Source organism: Stenella coeruleoalba (genome assembly GCF_951394435.1).
Source record: "Stenella coeruleoalba genome assembly, chromosome: 10".
Classification (NCBI taxonomy): Eukaryota; Metazoa; Chordata; class Mammalia; order Artiodactyla; family Delphinidae; genus Stenella; species Stenella coeruleoalba.
In genome coordinates, this window is record NC_137156.1 from 64527615 (window position 1) to 64552709 (window position 25095).

The 25095-nt window shown below is 37.1% G+C and overlaps 1 protein-coding gene across 3 annotated transcripts in view; it reads right to left on the bottom strand.

The window, feature by feature from the left end:
* SETD2 (SET domain containing 2, histone lysine methyltransferase) overlaps positions 1-25095 on the bottom strand; it is a 112446-nt gene that overhangs the window by 38881 nt on the left and 48470 nt on the right. For 2 of the 3 annotated variants that reach the window (XM_079935765.1, XM_079935764.1), the window contains exons 9-12: positions 24177-24303; positions 16251-16385; positions 15384-15503; positions 13296-13958 (exon numbers count right to left, since the gene is read on the bottom strand). In XM_079935765.1, the coding sequence (XP_079791891.1) occupies positions 13296-13958; positions 15384-15503; positions 16251-16385; positions 24177-24303 (1045 nt within the window). Of the gene's footprint in view, positions 1-10387; positions 10557-13295; positions 13959-15383; positions 15504-16250; positions 16386-24176; positions 24304-25095 lie in introns of all 3 variants that reach the window. The other variant, XR_013830355.1, reaches the window with a different exon arrangement.

Sequence of the window (25095 nt, forward strand, 5' to 3'; positions counted from 1 at the left end):
GAAATAGGCTAAAGCAAGAGATCCACAATGTGGGAAAACCTTAAGAAAACAATCGATATATAGTGTTACTGTCAGAGATTGCCAAGAGAGAAGGTACATAGAGAAAAACAGACTGACTTGAAGGAAAATGAAATTAAAAGGTGGAAAGTCTTTATACCTGATTCATACTGTAAGTTTTCCATTTCTTAATAAACACCTGCCAGCAATCTCACTTCTGGGTATGTATCCAAACAAAATGAAAAGCAGATCTCAAAGAGATGCCTGACTCCCATGTTCACTGCAGCATTATTCACAATAGCCAAAATACAGAAACAACCTAAGTGTCCATCAAGAGATGAATGGATAGAGAAGCTATGGTATATGTATACAATGGATATCATTCAATCAGGAGAAAGAAGGGCACCTTGCCACTTGTGACATGGATAGACCCTGAGGGTATTATGCTAAATGAAATAAGACAGAGAAAGACAAACACTGTACAATATCACTTATTATATGTAATCCAAAATAGCTGAACTCATAGAAACAGAAACTAAAACAGGGGTGAAGGGAGGTAGAGTTAGAAACTTGGTCAGAGTTACAAACTTCCAATTATAAGATGAGTAAGTTCCGGGGATCTAATGTACAGCATAGTGATACAGTTAATAATACTGTACTATATACTTGAAAGTTGCCAAGAGAATAGATCTTTAATATTCTCCCCGAAAAAAAGAAATGGTAATAATGCAGGTGTTAGCTAACACTATGGTGGTAACCAGTTTGCAATATATATGTGTATCAAATCAACAGGTGTACACGTTAACCTTACACAATGTTAAATGTCAGTTATATCACAATAAAGCTGGGGAGAAAAGAAAGGAATGTAGATACTAAAACAAAGGACCATTTTAACTCGAGAAACATTATATAGCTATGAGTTCGATGTTTTTGTCTTTATTGTATGTGAATCATGATTCCCCAAAAGCAGTTAGATTATATTTAAAGTACAGTAAATAGATTCTGAGTAAACGGATTCTCTTATGGAAAAAAAAAGTTTACTTTTAATTATACAGTTTTTATACTACCCATTTTTAGTTAAAAAAACAAACAACACTTGAAAAAGTTACCTACTGCTAATAGGTCACACTAAATCGGTCTAAACTGGGATGTTTTCTTCCAACAGTCTCAAAAAGTACTCATTGGAAGTTTGTTGGCAAAGTACTCAGCACATTTTTAACACATCTCAAATGATACAGAATAGACTCAAATAGAATAGACTCAAACAGAATAGACTGTAGAAAAAAACAGGATTAAAACAAAATTACAAAACAATACTTTTTCTGGAAAGTGTAAAAATTTAACACTGATGTAGACTGTTCTTTAGCTAAACAAGACTTTGAGAACAAAATAATTTACAATGAGAGTATAATTTTTTACCTTTTATTATATACAGATCAGATTATATATTCTGTAATAACAGATTTACTTTTTACAACTAAGACTATTTTTCCTTGTTATTAGCAAGTACAGATAAAATTGTGTAGTGTATGTGTCAAACAAATCTTTATTCCTAAATGACAGCAAGACTAAGAACAAAAAAGAGAAAGAGACTCTGAGCAAGGTGCCATTTTTACAGCTGGAAGAGGAGATAAAAAGCAGGAAGGGACAGAAAGAAAATGTGAAAGCAAAGTTATGCGATATGGAGGCTAGAAGTTAAAGTGCCAACTCCAGGTAAAAGGAATTCTAGGAGAGAAGGAACTTTTTTGAGAAATAATGAAGAGTTTTCCAGAATTAAAGAAACATAAAATACCTTTCATTAAAAAGGCAAAGAGCATCAAATAAGAAACAAAGACTATGACCTAGCAATTCTGCATCTATGTTTATCCATCCGTCCCCCGCCCAATTTCATATTGGCTCATACAACAATATGTAGAAAATGATATCCATACAATGGAGTATTATTCAGCTATAAAGTGTAATTAACTACTGATACATACTACAACATGGATAAAGCCTGAAAACACTACGCTAAGTAAAAGCAGCCAGACACAAAAAGCCACAGATTTCATGATTCCATTTATCCTCATTATTCAGAGATCCTGTATCTGCAAATTCACCAACTCACTAACATTAATTTGTAATCCCAAAATCAATACATGAGACAAAACTTCACCAACTCTCCCCCCCAAAAGATGAGTCAATTGTTGATATTTTTTGGTATACTTTTTCCAAATAATTAACTGATAACATGATGCAACATTCTTTTCCCAGGAGTATCTCAGAATCTTTTCATTACTTTTTCTGAAAATGCTTCTAGTACACTAGTGGTCTTATATATTTCCTTTCCAACTTCTTCAATATTATTTTTACTGACTTTATGAAATCAGTGCATTTTTACTTCACAATAGGTCTGCCAACTTTTATAACAGTGAGACTGGCTGAAAAAGAAAACCCATTGGACAATGATACATGCTGATGTTAACTGAGAAGGGACCTTTGAATAAGAATTTTTTTAAGTGTTCAGTTCACTAATGTTTTTTGTCATAATTTTTGTTTCTCTAAGCAATTTTGAAACTGAAGATACTGAGAATACTATATACGTGTGTATATGTATATATGAATGTTTATGTATTTAGTTACATGTGAGAGATAAGCTTCTCCAAGATAACTGAATGTATTAGAAGATTTTTTAAAACCCTACTTTAAACCCCATTTAAAAAAAAATCCTTCTTCCCAGGATTTTCAGGTATTTGTGAAGTTTCAGGGTTAGAAGCAAAGAAACCAAATATTTACGTGAATTTACTGAACACTGAAAATCTAGAAAAAGAGGTAAGAACTTAGAGAAATAAAATGATAATAAATAAATAAACTAGGGAATTCCCTGTCAGTCCAGTGGTTAAGACTTGGCACTTTCACTGCCATGCCCTGGGTTCAATCCCTGGTGGGGGAACTAAGATCTCGCAAGCTGTACGGTGCAGCCAAAAAATGACAACAGAAAAAACTAAGCTCATCTGGTTCCCATTGAAACCGTATGGCTTACAGACAAATCATCTTGGAAAATACATGGTTAAATCAATTCTGTTAGTCATTTAGGCTAAGGATATTAAAACACTTATATCTGGGTAATATCAGACTGTAAAGAAACCTGATTCACAATTCCACACACCAGTGCAGGGGTCAGCAAACTACGCCCTGAAGTCTGACCTGCAGCCTGGTTCTTTAAGTGCCCTTTCAACCCCAGCTAAGAATGGTTTTTTACATTTTTAAAGTGAGGGAGAAAAGGGGAGGGAAGAGGAAAAAGGAAGGGGAAGAAAAGGGCAGAAAGAAGGGAAGAAGAAGAAGGGTGGAAGAGACTGAGGCCTCACAGTCACATTTTAAATTTAAGTATTTTAATATTTACTATCTGACCTTTTACAGAAAAAAACTGCCAACCCTTGATCTAGAGAAATAAAAGCACATCTTTGGGTAATATATGACGGTCTTGGAACCTGATTCATAATTCTATATACTAGCATAAAGATTTTAAAGATCCATTTTCTTGATTAACAACAACAAAATTTTAAAAATGAACATACAACTTCAATGTCTATGGCCCTATACCACTCTAAGGTTAAAAAGAAAAAAAAGAAAAAGAAAGAAAGAAAGAAATTACTGGGCAAATACTGATAAGTAAATACCCTAGGCTCCTTTTCCCTCAGCATAATTCTGTGAAATGCTTTCAGTGGTAATGGTTCTATAATCCAGATTTAGCTTCCTTTAATAGAAGGAAGAACTGTACCTCGATCATCATACCCCTGTAAAGTGTTAAGAGTCTATGATTTTATCTCATAAATTGTATTACAAAAAGTGGGAGTAGGGGTATCTCCATTAGGTCACAGAGGTCCTGAGATTTGACTGGAAAAATAACTTAGAAGATAATACACATGTCTGGAAGTTTTATAAAATCACACACATGAGAGGGGTGGAGGAAGGGAGAGTAAGGGGAAGAGGGAGTAGAATAATTTTATTTATTCTTTTAAACCCTTGAATAAACACTCTAACTTCAGACAGCTGGGCTCCCAACAAACAAAAGATAATAAGATCCAATTTCAGTTTTCAGCCACTCAGAAAAATGGGCAAAGGATATGGACATAGTTCTTACAATAGGAAATATAAACGTAAATATATTTAATACTTCATGTATAAGAGAAATGCAAATTAAAACTATAATAATATTCCATTTTTGCCTATCCGTCTGACCAACATAAAGTTAGACAACACCTGTGTTGGCCAGGGTGTAGTGAAACAGGCACTCTTACACATAAACATTGCTGATGAGAGTTAAACTGGTACAACTATGAAGAGAGATTTGGCAGTACCTATCAAAATTACAAATAACACAGACTATGACTCAGATACACAACTTTTAGTAATTTATCCAACATGTATATCCCACATATGTGAATATGTTCAAAAAGTTACTTGCTGCTAAGCTAATGAAAGGAATCAACCTAAATGGCCGAAATAGAAGACTGATTAATGTATGATTATGATAAACTGATTATGGTATATTTATACAATAAAATACTATGCAGTTATGAAAAATAAATTCTTCATAAACTGGTATGAAATAATCTTTACAATATATTAAGTAAAAAGGAGCTAAACAGTGGTGCCAGCTTTGTAAAAAAGGCAAAATATATACATATAGTATGCACAAATTATCTCTAGAACGCTCACAACAAACTAGTTGTATTGGTTGCCTCCAGGGAACAGGACACAGGACAGGGTTAGGAGTGAAATGTTGCCTTTTGAATTTTGTCGTGTGCAGGAATGGTCTATTTTAAAAATTAAAAGAAAAGGTAACATGCCTCAGAAGCAGCCCTAGACACAGTACCAAAAGACTTCTGTGCATTGTGATTGCATTCAAGGTACAGAATGAGGGGCTGTAAAGTCTCAGGCAAAGGCCTAAGGAACATGGGGATTCCCAAGGCAACTTCTAAATGCTGCTATTTAGCAAGTACCATACCTTAAAAAGCTTTCCTAGTTCACTGACATTGTTTAATTTTTATTTTTAAAGGAAGGCATCCAGGGCACTGGTAATATTCCATTTCTCTCTCTTTTTTAAAAATAAATGTATTTATTTATTTTTGGCCGCACTGGGTCTTCGTTGCTGTGCCCAGGCTTTCTCTAGTTGCAGGAAGTGGGGGCTACTTTTCGTCATGGTGTGTGGGCTTCTCATTGCGGTGGCTTCCCTTGTTGTGGAGCACAGGCTCCAGGCGTGTGGGCTTCAGAAGTTGTGGCACGTGGGCTCAGTAGTTGTGGCTTGAGGGCTCCAGAGTGCAGGCTCAGTAGTTGTGGCGCACGGGCTTCGTTGTTCTGCAGCAAGTGGGATCTTCCCAGACCAGGGCTCGAACCCGTCTCCCCTGCATTTGTGGGTAGATTCTTAACCACTGAGCTACCAGGGGAGCCTCTGCCGTTCAGTTTAAACTTGTTCCCCGAACTTCCTCCTTCTCTAGCCTTACCCACCTTGACTCTAATTCAAAAAATCTACCTTAACAACACTCAGTTTTATTCAACACGCATCTAAAATGTGCCGGGCTTCCACTAGTACTGAAGCACAAGGTGAACACCTGACACATGAGCCTGCTTTCAAGGCCTCCCCAGCCCAGTAGTAAAACATGTGTGTAGAAAAATTAAAGTTTTATGCTGGTAAGTAATCACTGAAGAATAATCAAGGTCATGATGATTAAATGTTTCTCAAATTTCAGACTTCTGTTTTCTAGGCAAGTTAATTCCAAATCTAAGATTTTCTTTTACACTTTCAAATTTACCTCCTCTATAATTTTTCTAATTAAAACTTAAAAATCACCACAGCCCTCCAAGAGACTTCACTGAAGTTATATGTTGCACTAGTCAATACAACACTGCAGCTAAGACCATCCAGCAAACACTTTTTGGAGCACAATTTGTTCTTTTCCCAACCCACATATATATACACCCCTGTTTGAGAAACTGCTCATATTTGTGGACCCTTGCCCCAGAAAACCCCACAGTTTTATATATGATTTCAAGCATTCTGAAAATCCCTTGAAATTCAATCATGGATCACAGGTTGATCTCTGCAGCATTAAGGAAAAAAGATACTTGAACAAAACACTAAAATGATAATTTCTATGATTTAAGAATGAATTTGAACTTATTACAGTTATTAAAACAGAAACAGATTGAGAGAAGTCTGAAAAGTATTCAGCAAAGATACATAATTGCATGAACTGTCTAGCAAGGACGTAGCAATCACTATTTGCTGGATCAGAAAAAGGAATGGAAAGAACATAGGATTTAAATCAGAAGATAATTTTCAGCTATGTCATTTAAAGTTAAGTTACAAACTCATGGGCCTGTTTGTTTCCCTTTTACAGCTGATACAAACACCACCACTTACTCTGCAGGGTTGTAAAGATTACATGACACTCATTCAAGTATTTTCTGACCACCTATCAAATAAAATATACACATTATGGATTCAAGAAGAATCAGGACTTCCCTGGTGGTTCAGTGGTTAAGACTCCGTGCTTACACTGCAAGGGGCATGGGTTCAGTCCCTGGTCAGCGAAGACGCCACATGCCATGGTGTGCGGCCAAAAAATTAAAATATAAATTAAAAAAAAAAATAGCAGCAGTGTGGTACCATGGAAAAAGAAGGACCTTCTTCACTTCATCATTCAAATATTTATGAAGTGCCAAACTACATAGTACGCTCTCACTGTGCCCTGGGGAGACTCAAGTGACCAAGACAGACACAGTCTCTGCCTCTGCACAATGTACAATTATGAAATGTTATCTGCTATGATTGGAAAGGATGTTATGGGAGCATATAGAAAAGGCAGAATACTCTGTCTTGGAGGAACAGGAATGGTTTTCAGGGGAAAGGATGAAACTTAAATGAGAAGAGACATCTAAACAAAAGAAAGTCTTCTCAGAAACAAGTCAATGAGAGAGAGAGAGAGAGAGAGAGAGAGAGAGAGAGAGAGAGAGAGAGAGGGAGAGAGAGAGAGAGTGTGTGTGTGTGTGTGTGTGTGAACATTAGTAGCACTGTCCCACTGGTAGGCCAGAAACTCTTGAGGTGAAAATGCATACATAAATAAGGACCAGATTATGCCATGGTATGCAAGCCTTGTTAAGAGAAATGGATTTAACTAAACAATGTAATGAGGAACCATTTAAAAGTTTTAAATAGGACTTTGACATGAACAGATGTATATTTCCAAAAAGATCACTCTGGATACTGAATGTAGCACACACTGTAGGGGTCACAGAGTAGTCATTCACTATTATTAAGTGGTAACTTATTACAACCATTACTAAAAAGATACCATGATGAAAGTAACTCTTACTACCAACGATTAAGGAATGGTCTCTGCCCTTGAAGATCTCATGGTCCTGTGAGGAGAAACAAGCATCTAAGCAAGTAATTTTAATAACCTGTTAAGACTGCTACCACTGTATAGAAATACAGAAAAAGGAATGATGGATTAGAAAATCACCATTTGTTAACAATCATAGTTGTACAAGATTCAGGCAAATTCACTGGATGGCTGAATTTCACAAAAAAGAGTATTTATTATCTCCAAAGGTGCTCCTATATTATACTCTTTAATTATAAAGGGGAAAATAGTAACTTTACATTGGAGAAACCTGGCAGACACCAACTTAACCAAGTGACTGAAGTTGACAATGCCAGTAATGGGATAAACGAACATTCCAAACAGAACTTCAGACAAACCCAAATTGAGGAATATTCTAAAAAATTTAAAAATATTCAAAAATGTGACGTTTATAAAAGCCAAAGACTGAGGAACTAACTATTCCAGATTAAAGGATACTAAAGAGATACAACTCAATTTAACGCTTGATCTCAGGTTAGATTCTGGATCAGAAATTTTCTTTTTTCTATAGAGGACATTATGGGCACAACTGGCAAAATCTGAATGAGGTCTGTTTAACAGATTAATAGTATTGTGTCACTGTAATTTGCTGATTTTGATAAGTACACTGAAGTCATAAAGAAGAATGTCCTTGTTTTTAGGAAATACATACTAAAAATATCTAGGCGCAGTGGGCATGATATCTGTGACTTATTCTTTAAAAGTTAAAAAGAAATTAAGAGAAAATGTTAAGGTAAATTTGGTAAAATGTTAACACTGGGGAATCTGGATGAAGGGTTTAGAGGAATTTTTACTGTTTTTAACATACATCTGTCACTGGATGTGTATTACGTGAAGAATACATAAGAACAGTATTCTTGCAGTTTTCCTGTTAAGTCTGAAATTACATCAAAATCAAAAGTTAAGAACATTAAGAAGGAAAATTTATATATTTTCATTATGGTTATATATAAAACTAGATTATACCAACTTATCTGTACTCTACAAGTCTCTTAAGTTTCCGCCTAACTTGATCATGGTCCTGAGGGAAGAATGACATTCCTTACAGGTGCCTTCTAGCCCAGTAATTCTATAATGTATATACTCTCCCACTTCTCAGATAGTCCAATATCCAAATCACTTAAAGTAACTTTTCCTAAACAGAGTCAAGACTTCTTTTTTTTTTTTTAAAAGTAACTTCATGGGGTATGGAAACATGGTCATCATGTCTCTAGGGAAACAGAATTAAGAGCTCACCCAGGGCTTCCCTGGTGGCGCAGTGGTTGGGAGTCCGCCTGCCGATGCGGGGGACACGGGTTCGTGCCCCGGTCCGGGAGGATCCCACATGCTGCGGAGCGGCTAGGCCCGTGAGCCATGGCCGCTGAGCCTGCGCGTCTGGAGCCTGTGCTCCGCAACGGGAGAGGCCACAACAGTGAGAGGCCCGCGTACCGCAAAAAACAAAACAAAACAAAAAAGAGCTCACCCAAAAGAATAAAGTGTCAAAATGACTTCATTCAAAATCAGAATGTTTAGAGCAGCCAGATTCTGTACTTTATCATTTAGATTAGGTGTTGGCAAACTTTTTCTGTAAAGGACAAAGCAATAAATATTTTAGGCTTTGTTGGCCATCCAGTCTGATGCAACTACTCAACTCTACCAGTGCAGTGCAAAAGCAGCCACAGACGTACGTAAATGAACGAACTTGGCTGGGCTCCCCCCAAAACCTCATTTACGAAAAAAGGCAGCAGGGCAGATTAGGCCACCCCATAATTTAGATGAAAGTATTATCTGATAATAAAGAAACCAGGATACTAATAAGTTTTAGACCATGTTTGCCTTTTATCAAATGAGATTCTTATTACAAAAATTCAATGTAGTGGTACCTAAAATAGTGCTCTTTGGGGGCAATTCTGTATTTTAAACAAAAGGGTGAGTAATACTGATCCTTTTGGATACAGAATAATGTCTACTAAGGATTTTGAAATTTATTACAGAAATTCAGGGCACATCATTTCATGTTGAAATGTTGCATAGCAGATTTCACATATTAGTTAGGAACCGAAATTCCAAGCAGTGACTCAAAACTTGTTTTATTTTTTTTTGACCACGCAGCTTTTGGGATCTTAGTGCCCGACCAGGGATTGAACCCAGGTCCCCAGCAGTGGAAGCATGGAGTCCTAACCACTGGACCGCCAGGGAGTTTCCCCAGACTCAAAACTTTTCAGTTGGGTAACTCTCTGAATTATTTAAAACTTCTGTAGAGTTCAATGCTTAACTTTCTAGGAAAATAATATGTTTAATTAAAGATAATGTCTTGAGATAAAGATGAAAAAGATAATAAGGATGGTTCTTAAGAAAAGTCCAACTTATCACATGTACAAAATGTCCCTAAATCATCTAATCCAGATGTAACTATAACTACTCAGACTTCACTATAAGGAGACACACATCCTGTAACCTAAGTGTTTATAAGAGAGGCTCTGGAATCACTAGCCATCACAATCTCTCAGCTGTTTAACTGCAACTGAAACTGCCAAATTCATGGGAACCTTACCTCTTCTTCTCATGATCCAAATGAAGATTTTCCAGTCAAGTTTATAATTAATCATCACTTATAACCAGCTGTTTTGCCCTGTGAAGTGTTGGGTATATTTTCAGCATGAGGGGTGATGTACAGTAATTCCTTTTACAAACAGAAATATATGCACATGTCCCTGCTGAAAATGTAGCCCAGTTAATTTGCATGTGAAAATGAATACACGCTCATGTGTAGCAATGTGCTAAGTGATGTTTCTTGTTGAGGTCTACTTTAGGAGTCAAAAATGTGTAAGCCTTGTGGAGCCAAGGCAGTGGTCCTGTGTATAGAGGTATAGAAAAAGTAGCTCACTTAATCCTTTCTCGCCAGGAGTCGGGATTTTCCCAGAACGACATCCATTGTCGGCAATGGACGCACCAAAATAACGCCGGTGCCAGTGAGTTAACCACCTCTGTCCTCTTTTCACCTATTATATTTTTCATGCATCATCCAACTTCCCAACCATCTTCCTGTTTTCTTCACAGAATGCACGCTAGGTTCTTGTTTTTCTTCAGCACGAAGTTGAAAATGGAGTTGAGAAAAGGAGACACATGGTCAGCTGGTGATGTTAACAAGCTCCTTGCTGCCCTGAGAAGCTAGATGGAAATGGTTCAAGTTACAAGGGGGATCATCATCAGATCTGGGAGGACAAAGAGTAATTCATGAAGCTTCATTCCCTTCCCTCCCACCCTCTTTCATTTACTGATGATCCCTATAGTCTGCCTTCACAGCAAAATCAAGATTAAGAAATCTGAAGCAACCTCTTTCAGTTCTTCACTCCATCCAGTATGTAGAAAGGACAAGTGGAACACATGTCCAGCAATGTTACAGTGGCCCAGGAAGGTCAGGGAAGCTTGGAGTGGCTAACATAACCACAATCTTAGATCAATGCTTTTTAGTATAATCTTGAAATTAACATCAGCAACTAACACATGCTTGGCAACAGGTGCTTAATAAAAGTTGGTTGAATAACACATTTTCTTTTCTGCCAACATCTACTTGAACACACAGGTGGAAGTCAGACAGAAGTAGTTAACTCTTTCAATGCCGGGAATAGGATGGATATATAGTAATCACATCAAGTCAAGGTGTTTCTCTAAAACATGTTCAAATTATGGGTTCCCTAGCTGAAGTATATTTTTTAAGGACAACTATAACCGGTTTTGAAATTAGAACCACGGTGAATGTTAATTAGAATGATAGATGAATTAAGAACCCCAGCACCAATGCATAACAAAACATCACAGTTCAGGCAAGCAAAAACATTTCTCAGTAATGCAATTCTAGATGGGTAATGATTCCAGAGCAAACTATAAAGTTTGAGGAAGGAGGATTTTATTTAATAACTTCCTTGATGCTAAGAATTGGGATAAATCCAAAGTATGAACGTTAAGAAGAATATATCTTAGGTACAAATAAAATTTTAAACCTCAAGTCAAGAGGATCATCAGTCTACATAGTACTGTGCAACCACTTCGATCTTTCAGATAGGAGTGAAGAGGACAAGCAAGGGAAGAAATAATTGTGTAGGACTCAAAAACATTTATGTCTGGAGTGTGCGTTTAAAGTACCAGTTATATCTAATTGAGTTAAGGATATTCCAGAGAATAATTTATATCATTACAATTATAATTAAAAAAACTACCATACAGAGAAACAAAAACATTTACTTATTCCAGATTTCAAGAAGAGACAGGTTTTTAAGAAATTAAGATGATTATGTCTTTTTTTTTTTTTTTTTTAAATTACGTCAACCAGAGCCTTCTCAGGCAAAAGTGAACTACTAGGTCTACAACCCCCCCCTCTATAAAACTATGTCTGTAAGGCCTTTTCTACCTTCACCTGAGTGCCTGTCTCCATTTCCACCTTCCTTACTGAGCCAATCATAGTACAGGCTCTACTAGCAGTCTCCAAACACAAGAGGGACTTCGTCCAGGGACTCCTGTGCCCTCACAAAGCAGGCCTTAAATAAAGGTTCACATAAATGACTGTCCCAGCAGCTCTTTCAATTAATTGCAACTCCAGTTCCTGCATTCACATGTTGTGTCATAACAGATTTACTCTGAATCTTTCCTTTTGTATTTATAAAAAGGTCAGATTTCAAATAATAAGGCTGAGTTTATGCTGAACTGTAGGTGATCAAAGAGTAGCATGAGTAAGAGCTCAAATGGGTAAATGAGAGCTGAAACCACACCATACTTAAAGAAGGGTCTCAACACAGTAAATTACAAATGCAAAAATAAGCACAGTGCACAACCAACCAACTACACTCATTCTGCTCAGTATAAGGATAGTTCCCTATGGGTCAAATGGTAGGATATAATGGGTGAGCTTTGTAGTCATAATTGGGAACAGAGAAGACTCAGGTGTCCATTTTGCTGCAAATCTGTATTCTTGGTTTATCTGGTTGCTTCACCTCTGGCGCAAGAAAGGAGGAACAGAAAAACAGAGGCTAGGTAGTAACCTGTTCCCACAGGGTCCTCAAGACCTGGATCCCAGGATCCCACTTACAATCAGAATTTGCCACATCTCTCCTAGGCTCATCCTGTTATTCACTTCTGTGTTTATCCAAGACCCAGACTGGGTTCTCTGCAAAGAAAACCCTGCACATCATGCTACATACTTTAACAAGTGATTATGCAAGTATTAGATGTAAGGGTTCCAGAACTCTATATTTTTCCTCTCGATAACATCTTCTGGCCAGAAAAATAGGCATTTAAAAGTAGGCCTATTTCAGAAACAATAATAAAACTGAGTATGAACTAGCTCCATATAATGTTGTTTTACTGGAACAGATATTTATGTTCAATAGTTTGTTTTGGGTTTTTTTTTGTCATGAGACATTCCACCAAGCTAACAAGCATGATTCTATAGCTTTATATGTTCAATCATTTTTGATGAGAAGTTGCAAAATTACCTTGGCTTCCAATTAATTTTATTTTTAATTAATTTCTAGTTAATCCAATAAATTAATTTCCAATTATTTTAAACATTCATTTTTTTCTTACATAGACTCAAATGTAGAATTCATATTTGTTACTAAAAGGATTTTTGTTTTTAATGTAAAGACCACCTGAATGACTGAATTTACTGTTGTGATATACTTTTGTAAACAAGGAAAAGGGGGATGTTTGTATATTAGTTTGGCTGGTATCTCTGGCCAAGGTTTAAAAGACATTATTTATTTATAAAGACATTTATAATTAGCTGACAGAGAGATAGTATTCCATTTTTCAAAAATACATACAGCTAGAAAAGTAGGTAATTCGACTGAAGGTTTACAGAACTCTAAACCTGGGTAATTCAGGTTAAAATGAACAGAAATGTTTTCTTACCTTTAGGTCTTTCCAACTGTCCAGGAGCTTGGTGGCCAAATCACTTATATCTACTGTTTTATCTGGCTGTTCCTGGCTCCTCTCACTCTCCACATCAGATACACCCTCCTCTTCATCTTGGGATGGTGTTTCCTCAGCAATAGGTTCGTCTAGTTTTGTGCCATTGCTCTCTTTAGGCTCTATTTCAGTGTCAGCCTCTGGTTCAGATGTGGGTAGCTTAATGGCCTCCACAGCAATTTCACTATCAACTTTAGATTCAGGCAGCTGTTGTGTGAGTAGCTGTTGTGACTGTAACTCTTCCTCTTCTTCTATAGGGACGTTTTCTAACTGGTCAAGGTCCTCTTTGCCATCCTTGCCTTCTAGCTCACTGGTGGCATCAGAGATTGCACTGTCCATGCTATTTTCACTTATAATTTTAAGTCTGCGAAACATTAGCTTCTTGGGGGTGTCTGTATCAGCTTCTATGCTCAGCTTGGTGGAAGGATCAGGTGTGTTGAGCGGTGTGTGAGCACGTGATGTATTCTCGCTAGAATACCCATCTCCTTCACTCAGCTGAGGGACAGCAGTCTTGGTTTGAGACCAACGTTGAATAATAGGAAGTACTTTGCTTTCCTCCAACATATTTTTAGTAGGAATGGGTAAATGTTCCAAAGTCTTTATAATCTGATTAAACATAATTTAAAAAAAAACAAACATCACTTTGTACAGCTGACTTTTCAAGCCTCTCCATGGGACTCAGATCAATTCTGTAGAAACAGTGTTTTTTTTTTACTGTCTTATTAAATTAAGACCTAAATCTTGTAACCACAGATGGATTTAAATGTCATAATATTACTTTCCTCTAGTATGGAAGGAAAAGTGTTTGATTTTTTATTTTTTTATTTTTTTGGCTGCACCACGAGGCATATGGGATCTTAGTTCCCCAACCAGGGATCAAATCCGTGCCCCCTGCAGTGGAAGCTCAGAGTCTCAACCACTGGACCGCCAGCTAAGTCCCAGAAAAGTGTTTTAATAAGCCTGACGAGCAAGAATAAAATGTGGAGCAGGTGACTGCTCACACATCAAATAAGACTAATTTAATTAATATTCTCTACCAGTAGTTCTCAAACCCAGGTAGATTTTTTAAAAATATAAACACTACTGGACCTCATCCTGGGTACGTTTTTCTAAAAAGTTTCCCAAGTGACTGTGATAAAGGCCTGGGAACTAAGCAACAATATATATTTAAATGTCTTGCATACAAACAAAAAATGCAGATATTACTTAACCTCCTTAGCCTTTGACAAACAGCTGTCTAGCAAAGAGAGACACTCTCTTCATTCTGAGATAACCACCCCCACCCCACACTCTGAAATCCAATAATTTCTTCCAAAGTACTCCCCCAGTGTAGTTCTACAGAAACTCCAAGGCTTCCCCAACTCCTACTTATTGCTGAATCTCCTGGGAGAAGGATGGAGGCAAGACAATCACTCATTTGCCCACTCATGTTTTTGTTTTTAAAAGTATATTATTAAATGACCTGGGGATTATATTAGCACTTATGATTAAAAAGAACTACATTTAAACCAAGTTAGAAAATACTGTGTATTTCACGGGACGGTATAAATATAACAATTCCACTAACGACATTGTCAATGAACATCTATTTAGATCTTTTAAAACAATTTACTCCTCAAAATGTTCTTACTCTTGTCATCCAGAATTCAGCTCTTCATAATTTTTTAGAACCCCAGAATTTAAGTTCCATATGGTTTCCTATCTTTTTAAAATTATGGTTTTAGCAACACACTGGATCTTTCACTTAACTATGATACTAGTATATCTTGCTCTTGCAGTTCCCAACTATGTAGTACTAAGCTTTAAAAGATACCATAGGGAAAACCACTGGGCAAACTCACTTCCAGCAAGGTGTATGTAAAGTTACAGTTATAGGAATGATATTGGGATGATAAAATGATGTAATTATTTAATGTGAGTGGTAAATATAGTGCTAAATTCATTATCACTGATATTATCACAATACCCTCAACCTAAATAATAAGTACAGTAGTTTTAAGAAACAAGCAGGTCAGCTGAATGTGAACTGACCTCTTCCTGAAGCTTCTGGTTACTTTCCCGGCCATCACCTAGTTCTGCCATCCAGATCCACAACAAAGACAGCCCATGACGTTCCAGAAAGGACTTCAGGCAAGACTGTGAATGTGTGTTCTTCCATGGGGGAAGCGAAGCAGGATGCAGTGTATTGGGGGGTGGGAGGAGGGAGACACATAATACCACAGAGAGCGTTAAAGAGGGCCCACAGAGAGGACTAGAGTTCATTTATATTCACAAAGAAACCTAGAAATTCTATTTTGATTAATCTACTAGAACTGCGCAATTAACAAATGCTTTAAAGTGAGAGATTATAATCTTTTTTGATACTTAAAATGTCAACCTGGACTTTACTAAAGTTCAAATTTTGAAGGACTAAGAAAAAAATTATATTCACAATTTTTACTGAAAAAGCTATAACTATAAAAAATTTTAAAATCTTTTATTATCCAACTTCTTGTGGAACATTTAATAAACTGGAGTAAATATGATTACTGTTAAAATTCCTTGCTTTGAGATCCTATGGTAAAAATGGCCTTGCCATGCTAATAATCAAGCGGCGGTGGGGAGAGACCCTCTATCAAGTGTCATGAATTGTTACACACAAAAAAAAAATTCCACCATGTTCTTTGACTAGAGAGAAAACACACAATATCTACTAATAGATTAAATGATGCTGAACTCTTAAGACATTTTTAAGAGTACAAGTTGTCAAAGTCATATAGAACTAACATATCCATTTTAAAAATGAGTAACTCTTCTCATATCAGAATTATTCCTTTTCCCTTCATCATTCTGGATTGTAGTTTAAATGTCCCACCTCAAATTCAGAAATAAAAAATAAATTAATATCACAGTGTTCACCTGTATGAGCTTGAGACAGGTAAGTTTCTGTTCCAAAGTTTCAATTCTAACCATTAGCCGGGATAAGCTGAGCACCTGGTTTTTATCAGAGAGACCCTCACCATTCTCCATCAGGGCTTCTAGCTCTCCATCCACCTGCCACAGCAAGGAAAAATATCTGGTTATAGACAACAACAACAACAACAACAAAACCCCCACTAATCTAAGAATCAAACAATCTGAAAAGATGCTCGACCTCACCAGTAATAAGGAAAACTAAGACCACAGTAAGAAACCATATTACACTCACTATAAGAAGTCTGATAAAATCAAGTCTAGGCAAAGATGTGGGTCAAAACAAACATTTGTACACTGCTAATGAAAATATAAATTGGTATGATCAATTTGAAAAGCATTTCATTCAATCATCAAATATTTACCAAGCACTTATACATCTAGTATAGTTCTAGGTGCTGAAGACATTGCAATGAAGCAAAACAAAAAAATATGCCTTTATGGGAGGAAGAAAAATTATATTAGGTGAGAAGTATGTCAGGAAAAAAAAAAGTATGTCAGAAAAAATAAAGCATTGAAATAAAGCTTGAAAAATAAATATTTGTATCCCCTATGCCTAGCCGCTGTACACCTAAGAATAAACCCTAGAGAAACTTCTGCACATGTGTACTCTAAGAATCAGAACAATGATCATTGAACAGCCATTCATAAGAGCAAAAAACTACCAACAATCCAAATGCCTGTGGCCAGGCTGGATAAACCGGCATGTTCACATAATGGCATATACCACAATGAAAGGAATCAAGTGCAGCCAAATGCAACAAAAATTATCAACCTTAGCAAACATAATGCTATGTAAAAAAATAGTTACAGATATTGCATGCTGTATGAATCCGTTTCTCTGCACCTCAAAAACAAATTTTTTACAGATACATATCTGAAAAGTCTATTTTAAAATGGCAAAGGGGACTTCCCTGATGACACTGTGGTTAAGAATCCACGTGCCAATGCAGGGGACACAGGTTCGATCCCTGATCCGGGAAGATCCCACATGCCGCAGAGCAACTAAGCCCGTGGCCACTACTGAGCCTGCGCTCCAGAGCCCAAGAGCCACAACTACTGAGCCCACATGCCACAACTACTGAAGTCTGCACACCTCGAGCCCGTGCTCCGCAACAAGAGAAGCCACCACAATGAGAAGCCCGCATACCACAATGAAGATTAGACCCCGCTCACCGCAACTAGAGAAAGCCCGCGCGCAGCAACGAAGACCGAACGCAGCCATAAATAAATAAAAAAATAAATGATTTTTTGTTTGTTTGTTTTTAAAAAAGGGCAAGGGAGGTAAGACACAAAATTCAAAATGGTGGTATCCTCCAGGAGCTATAAGCAGAGAGAAGGAAGCAGAGAATGCTCACAAGCACATATAAAGTATAATTATAGGCTTTATAATTTAACATAAATTCTTTGTTCCAAAGATATTAAATAATAGAGAACAACAGCAACAAAAATCAAGGTTCCAAAGGTTGTTTTCTAGCTGTGTTGCAGCAGTTATAAAAGATATAAAGACACCCTCACAGGGCTTCCCTGGTGGCACAGTGGTTGAGAGTCCGCCTGCTGATGCAGGGGACACGGGTTCGTGCCCTGGTCCAGGAAGATACCACATGCCGCAGAGCGGCTGGGCCCGTGAGCCATGGCCGCTGAGCCTGCTCGTCCAGAGCCTGTGCTCCGCAACGGGAGAGGCCACAACAGTGAGAGGCCCGCGTACCGCAAAAAAAAAAAAAGAAAAGACACCCTCACAGAACTTACTATCGGGGAGATAAAATTAACTCATATGAAAACGAACAATGATATAAATGTTAATGTTAAGAAACCTAAGAGGTCTAAGATGAAGGGAGTGCTTAAATGAGAGTCACCAGAGGGCTTCCCTGGTGGCGCAGTGGCTGAGAGTCCGCCTGCCAATGCAGGGGACACGAGTTCGTGTCCCGGTCCGGGAAGATCCCACATGCCGCGGAGCGGCTAGGCCCGTGAGCCATGGCCGCTGAGCCTGCGCGTCCAGAGCCTGTGCTCCGCAACAGGAGAGGCCACAACAGTGAGAGGGCTGCGTACCGCAAAAAAAAAAAAAAAAAAAATGAGAGTCACCAGAAATGAATTCACCAAAGTGGGGTTAGAAATAGGTAAGATAAATACAAGAGGAGGGAGGAGGGAGGAAGCAGAAGGAAAAGTCTGAACAACCGGAAATGGAAAATTATGACAGTGCATACTATGCTCAGCCTGGCTGGAGTGGATAAGGTGCAGTGAGGAATTGAGAAAAATCTTATCAAAAAGAAGGCTGGGGCTTCCCTGGTGGCGCAGTGGTTGACAGTCCGCCTGCCGATGCAGGGGACACGGGTTCGTGCCCCGGTCCGGGAATATCCCACATGCCGCGGGGCGGCTGGGCCCGTGAGCCATGGCCACTGAGCCTGCGCGTCTGCAGACTGTGCTCCGCAACGTGAGAGGCCCGCGTACAGCAAAAAAAAGAAGGCTGGTGTTAGAACATCTCAGATGTAATATAAAAGAATCTGGATTTGATGAGACTAAGTAAGAGAGCTCTATTACTGAATCCCAAAAAGGGAATAATATGATCAAAATGGAATTTGAGAATAATTAGTCTGACAATAACAGGATGAAATCTAGACAAGATAGAGATTGAAGGAGAAGAGATATAAACGACAGCATTAAATCAACTTGACATGAAATGATAAAAGTACAGAATGAGCTGATAATAAATTAGAGAAAAGCAAATATAAAAGAAAATATCTTGAAATTTTCTGTTACTTAACTGGCTAAGTGTCTCACTTAATATAATTTTAGGCAAGGCATTGAAACATTTCTATTTCATACTATACCCCAAAACTCTTTATTATGGTATATAGAACAAAAATAAATGAGAAAATATAAAATGCTGCCTGCAAGAAGTTGAAGATACATAAACTCATTTTTTCCTTCTAAAAAGTACATTTGAGGCTCATCCTTTTTCGTTTCCAGTATTATTTCTTAGGTTTTGAATAGATTAAATACATGAACAGAAAAGCCAATTTACAGTTAAATCTTAATGTAAGACAATTTCCTTAAAGATGTTTTTTTCCTTGCATAACCTAAATGTAAAAATTTCCTGTGTCCCAAATCCCAGAGGATTAGCATAGGAAAGACCAAGGGCTTTAAAATACTACTTTCCCTCTCAAATACAAGAATCTTGCTTTTGACAGTTTTGAGATGCAAATATTCACTAAGATTATATTTCCTTTTGGGGTTATTTCCTTTTCATAATTAGGCATGTAATCTGAAAAGTTAAAACTGAGTTGTTACTTTCATTCATCAATAAATTGAGTAGATATTACTGTATAAAAGGCACTACTGGGATATAAAAAAGTAGCATTCTTAAAGAAATAAACAGTAAAAATATAGAAGTATAAATAACAAAATTTTGCAAACAAAATACAGAAGATGAACAATCTTTGAACATTCCTACTATAATGATAAGCTTAATGGTTGTATTACATAAAAGTAAGCATGCCAACCCTAGTGGTGATATGATACATCTTCCATAATTTTGGGTACTCAAGTGAACAATCAATTGTGGAATTAATAACTTTTAGGACACCTACAGGGGAGGAAGCCAGGAGATGACTGACATTGATTGCTTTCATTAAATTTACTAAAAGTATTTATTTTTCATTTATGGGTCACCACCTTCCAAAAAGGATTTGTGATAAGTATAAGGAGGATTAGGATGTATTTTAATAAATTACTGATAAATGAAAATTTATATGTATATATACAATTCTGTAGCACTTAAAAATTCTGTTAATTACCTAATCAGTTCAAGAAAAATGTTTATTCTTTATTTTGAGGTATGAACTGTCTTTAATGGGTCTAAAGCACCATTGTTAATACATTCTGATAAATATAACATACGTATAGAAAAGTATATAAACAATTAGTAAATAAACAGGTTTAATAAACAAACAGTTGAGCAATATCCATGGCAACCAACACTCAGGTAAAAGGGAGGGTGGGGGGATGGGGAGGACACTGCCAGTGTTCCTGAGGTGCTCCATGTGCCCCTTCCTTGTTATAATACCTTCTCTTCTTAACTCTAGAGACAATGTCTCCTAACTTCTTAGGAAATAGTTCTGATTTTCAAAATAGGTTTACTACATATATTATAAATTCCTAAACATTATAATTTTGTCTGTTTTTAATATTTATATAAATGAAATCACACTGGACAAAAAATCTTTGTGCCATGGTTCTTTTTCAATCAACTTTACATTTTAAGTCATCATTGTTGCACGCAACCATAAATTTCTTTATTTTCATGACTAGTTTTTCATCATATGATTACAATTTATTCATATGTTATTTATTCTAATGTTAATGGGTATTTGAGTTGTTTCTACTTTTTCTAATGTAAGCAATGCTGCTATGATTCCTGATGTGCATTTTAAACAAGTCTCTCTCTGGTTATAGACCTAGGAGTACAACTGCTGGCTCATATAGTATACATACATTCACCTTTAGTAAATAACACCAAAGTGTTTTCAAAAGTGATTGTATCCATTTACACCTCCACCACCAGTGTATGAGATCTATTGTTCCTGTGTATCATCTGACTTAATTTTTATCAATGTAGTCAGTATGCAAATAACATCTGATAGTAGTTTTAATTTGTACTCCTCTGATTACTAATGAGGTTGAACACCTTTCCACATGTTTACTGGCTATCTGGATTACTAAAGTGTCTATGGAAGTTGTTTATTTTTCTTTTGGGGCTATTTTTTTCTTATTGATTAGACAGAGCTCTTTATATATTCCAGATACCAGGATTTGTTTGTTATCTGCTGAAAGCAACTATTTCCTTTCTTATGTGGCTCTTCACCCTCTTTATTGTGTAAATTAGTTACTGTTAATTTGTTTCACAAACTCAAAAGAGATTAAGGTAAATTTCGGACTATTCCCTGTTTATAATTTACAATCTACAAATAACATCAGATAATAGTGTGGATTTATTATACCTCCATCAACTAAGTATTTAATTAAGTACCTAGTTTGTGACATATCCAAAGAAGACAATCACCTGTCCTGGAAGAGCTTACAGTTTTTAAGTGGATAAACTGTATGTACATAGCTTCAATCATAAGAGCAAGGAATAAGAAATGTTCACCAATCAAAGGTTAATATGGGAGGGCAGATGCAGACTACAGTGCCATTAAAATATTCTTGTTAATAGTTAAAATATGCAAAACTATATCTTAAACTGCTGCTATCTTTTCCTTTCCACGGCATCCCCTACCCAAAAGAATTCCAAAAACTAACACTTGGGAATTTCTTTCTTTCCTTTTTTTTTTTTTTGCTGTACCACGCAGTTCGTGGGATCTTAGTTCCCCGACCAGGGATGGAACCCAGGGTTATGGCAGTGAAAGCACCGAGTTCCCTGCCAGGGAACTCCTTAACACTTGGGAATTTCAAGAGGTGCTACTTTTGTGATTCTATTCAACTGTACCTGACCAGAACTCAGAATCTAAGCATCCAGCCACAATTTCAGTAGGAGACCAATCCAATTAAAACCAAAGTGGAGTTAAACTCTTCATTACAGTCAAGGGACAAATGACCCTTCTAGGAACCCAGATTCACTCTGGGTCATTCCTCTATCAGGGCAAAGTTTCATCCAAAACATCCCTGTTCCAGAACAGCTTCAAATTCACATCTGGAGGGCTTCACTGGTGGTGCAGTGCTTAAGAATCCGCCTGCTAATGCAGGGGAAACGGGTTCGAGCCCTGGTCCGGGAAGATCCCACATGCCGCGGAGCAACGAAGCCCATGAGCCACAAAGCCCATGAGCCACAACTACTAAGCCTGCGCTCTAGAGCCGGCGAGCCACAACTACTGAAGCTCGCGCACCTAGAGCCCATGCTCCGCAACAAGAGAAGCCACTGCAATGAGAAGCCCATGCACCGCAACAAAGAGTAGCCCCTGCTCACTGTAACTAAGGGAAAGCCTGTGTGCAGCAACGAAGACCCAAAGCAGCCAAAAATAAATAAATAAATAAATAAATTCACATCTGGAGCAACCCATGACTTCAGCCCACCAACTGACTAGATTCACTTTACATCTAATTTAGTCTACAATACCATAAAATACTGATATGGACACACTATTACCAGAATAAAAACAAGCAAGCAAAAACCAGGAATACCTACGTCTTGGTCCCTTGGGGTTGTTCTTGAATCTTACCAGGAAGGTAGAAAGCCATCTGATATTGTTATGATGGCAGTATAATACCACCCAGGAAACCATCACACTACAACAACGCTCCCCACCAATAATGCAGTTTTTAATGTAAGTTTTGAAAATAGAAAATAGCCAAAGGGAAGCTTTTATGGAGATTTTAGCTTAGGTCAACATGTTTAATGACTACTTTGTGGTTGCTCTGGTAAACTATCAATTATATGAAACAAGAGTTAAAAATAAAAGTAATCTTGATGAAGTTTAAAGAAAAATTTCCTGTAATAGTCAGGTCCAAAAGCTAAAAGGCTATGACCCAGTGACCCCACTTCCATGGATATACCTTAAAGAAACATGTACAGAAGAGACATGTGCAAAGACATTAAGAGCAAAAGATTGGAAACACAAGTGTTCATCAGTAGGAATATATGTAAATAAACTGTACCTAACTTAAAGGGCTTATTGTGAGAATTAAATGAGTTAATGTGTCAGGCGCTTAGAAGAGTGCTTAGCACACAGTTACAATATATATGCTCTCTAAAAAATAGAACTGAAGCAACAATACTCTAAAGAGCATTTGTTCATCTTGGGTGGCAGAAGCATGGGTGTTTCTTGTAAACTTTCCCTTTTTGCATTTTTTAAATGACCCCCTTTTTTTTTTTAATTTGTAAATGGCCCTTTCTAATGCTTCCTGCTATCTAAGTCTTCTTATAGAATTCAGATTCTCAATAACTAATTCTCTCCAATTAATTTGGGTTTACTGACATCACCTTTTAACTATTATATTTTTATCCCTTTCCTGACTTATGTGTTCTACCTGCTCAACTAAATAGTAAGACTGCTGTCATTTATAATTCTTAACATAAGTATGGGTTCCTGAAAAGCCTAGGAATGAGCTAACTGCAAAAGACTCACAGGTGGATTTGCTGGCTAACACCTCTGGCCCCCTGGCTCCTTCTGGCCCTCCACTAAGATTCATAGGTCTGAGGATAGGCCCCAAAATGTGCATTTTTACAATGGACCCTGCCAAGTGGTTCTGAGGTGGAGAAACACTGCTCTGACAAAGGGATCCTCAGAAAAAGGGCAGGGGGGATTTTTTAAAAACGACACAAAATTCTTGTCCCAGTTAAGAGCTCCTGTAGTAGCAAGATACCACTCACCTCCAGTTGTAGCTCAGGTGAACTGGGGTAGAAAAAAGGCTATCAACCACTGTTCTAACGGATTAAATACAAAGACCATCTGAGACTATCCCTTTCTCACTCTTGGGTTGCCTGTTACCTCTCAAAACTCACCTTACTCTCCAAGGAGGATTTTGAGAGATTTTAAGAACACATGCAAACAAAAGACAAAACAATATTAAAAGATTAGGAATGTAGATCAGACTTATGTGAGTCAACAGATAAACATGTTACTTATACATAAGATTAGGAGTTTTACAGGCTCTCAAAAACTATTAGCCTGTCTGTTTTCAAGATGCCTTCAATAGTTCTCAGTATCCACGTCTAACCTCCATGAAACAAAAATAGCAATCGTACTTTTCCATGATTATCTCATTTGACCCTGAATTTCTCTGGTTGTAGTTTGACTTTTCAAAGTTCAATCAGGAAAGCTACCTCCCTTCTTAAAATGCACATGGTGACAGTTGAAAGAAGAATGGAACACTTACCGAATCCTTCTTCCGAGATCGTTCTTTCTTCATTTTCCCTCCTGCTGCTCTGATGCTGACTCTGTTCTCTCCTCCCAGGTAACCCCGGCAATTAGCCGACCCACAGAAACATTTCTGTGCTTCTTTCCTGTTCGAGGAGCATAAGAAAGATGTCAATTATGTGAAAGTAAACCATAAAAAATGTTGATAGTATAGCAATTACATACAGGAGAAGAGTCAATCCAGCTTAAAGGAAAAAAAGTTTTTTTAAGAGACACCAACAAACCTGATACTAATAGAAATGCCTGAAAATTGCTCTTAAAAGTCATTCTTTATTAGCTAGACAAAACTAGCCAAGAAATTAATAAGTAATTTCTCCATTTATGAGAGCTTCTACTAATGTATGAAAATAAGAGATCTTATATACCTGTTGGGGCTAAGAACAAAATTGCTTAAATAGATCAACACCTATAACTTATATGTAAATATTTAACTGACACACAGAACAAAATGTATTATTATGAACAGATATAAAAAGCATAATTAGTAAAGGACACTTAGAAGGAAACACGTGGTTATTAAAAGTTATCATTACATAAGGATGAGACACTACTAATAAATATAGTAATAAGTAAATGTAACCATGGTGTCAAGGTAAAGTGGAGGAAAGAATACAGGCCTAAGTCTACAGCCCTCTGCCATTTATTTACTCTGCAACCAGAGCTACCCAAGGAAAACATGAAGGACTATTCCAAAAGTAAACTGATAGATTTAGTATATAACAGTAGCAATCAGAGGCACAAAAATATTTGATAAATACAGCAGGGAATCACAAACAGCACTTAATTTCCAGTTTCCTTTCTTTCAAAGAGGACAGTACAAATACAAGAGGAAAAAAAAAATAATGGAGCCCTACATGGAACCTGGTCAACCCCAGAAT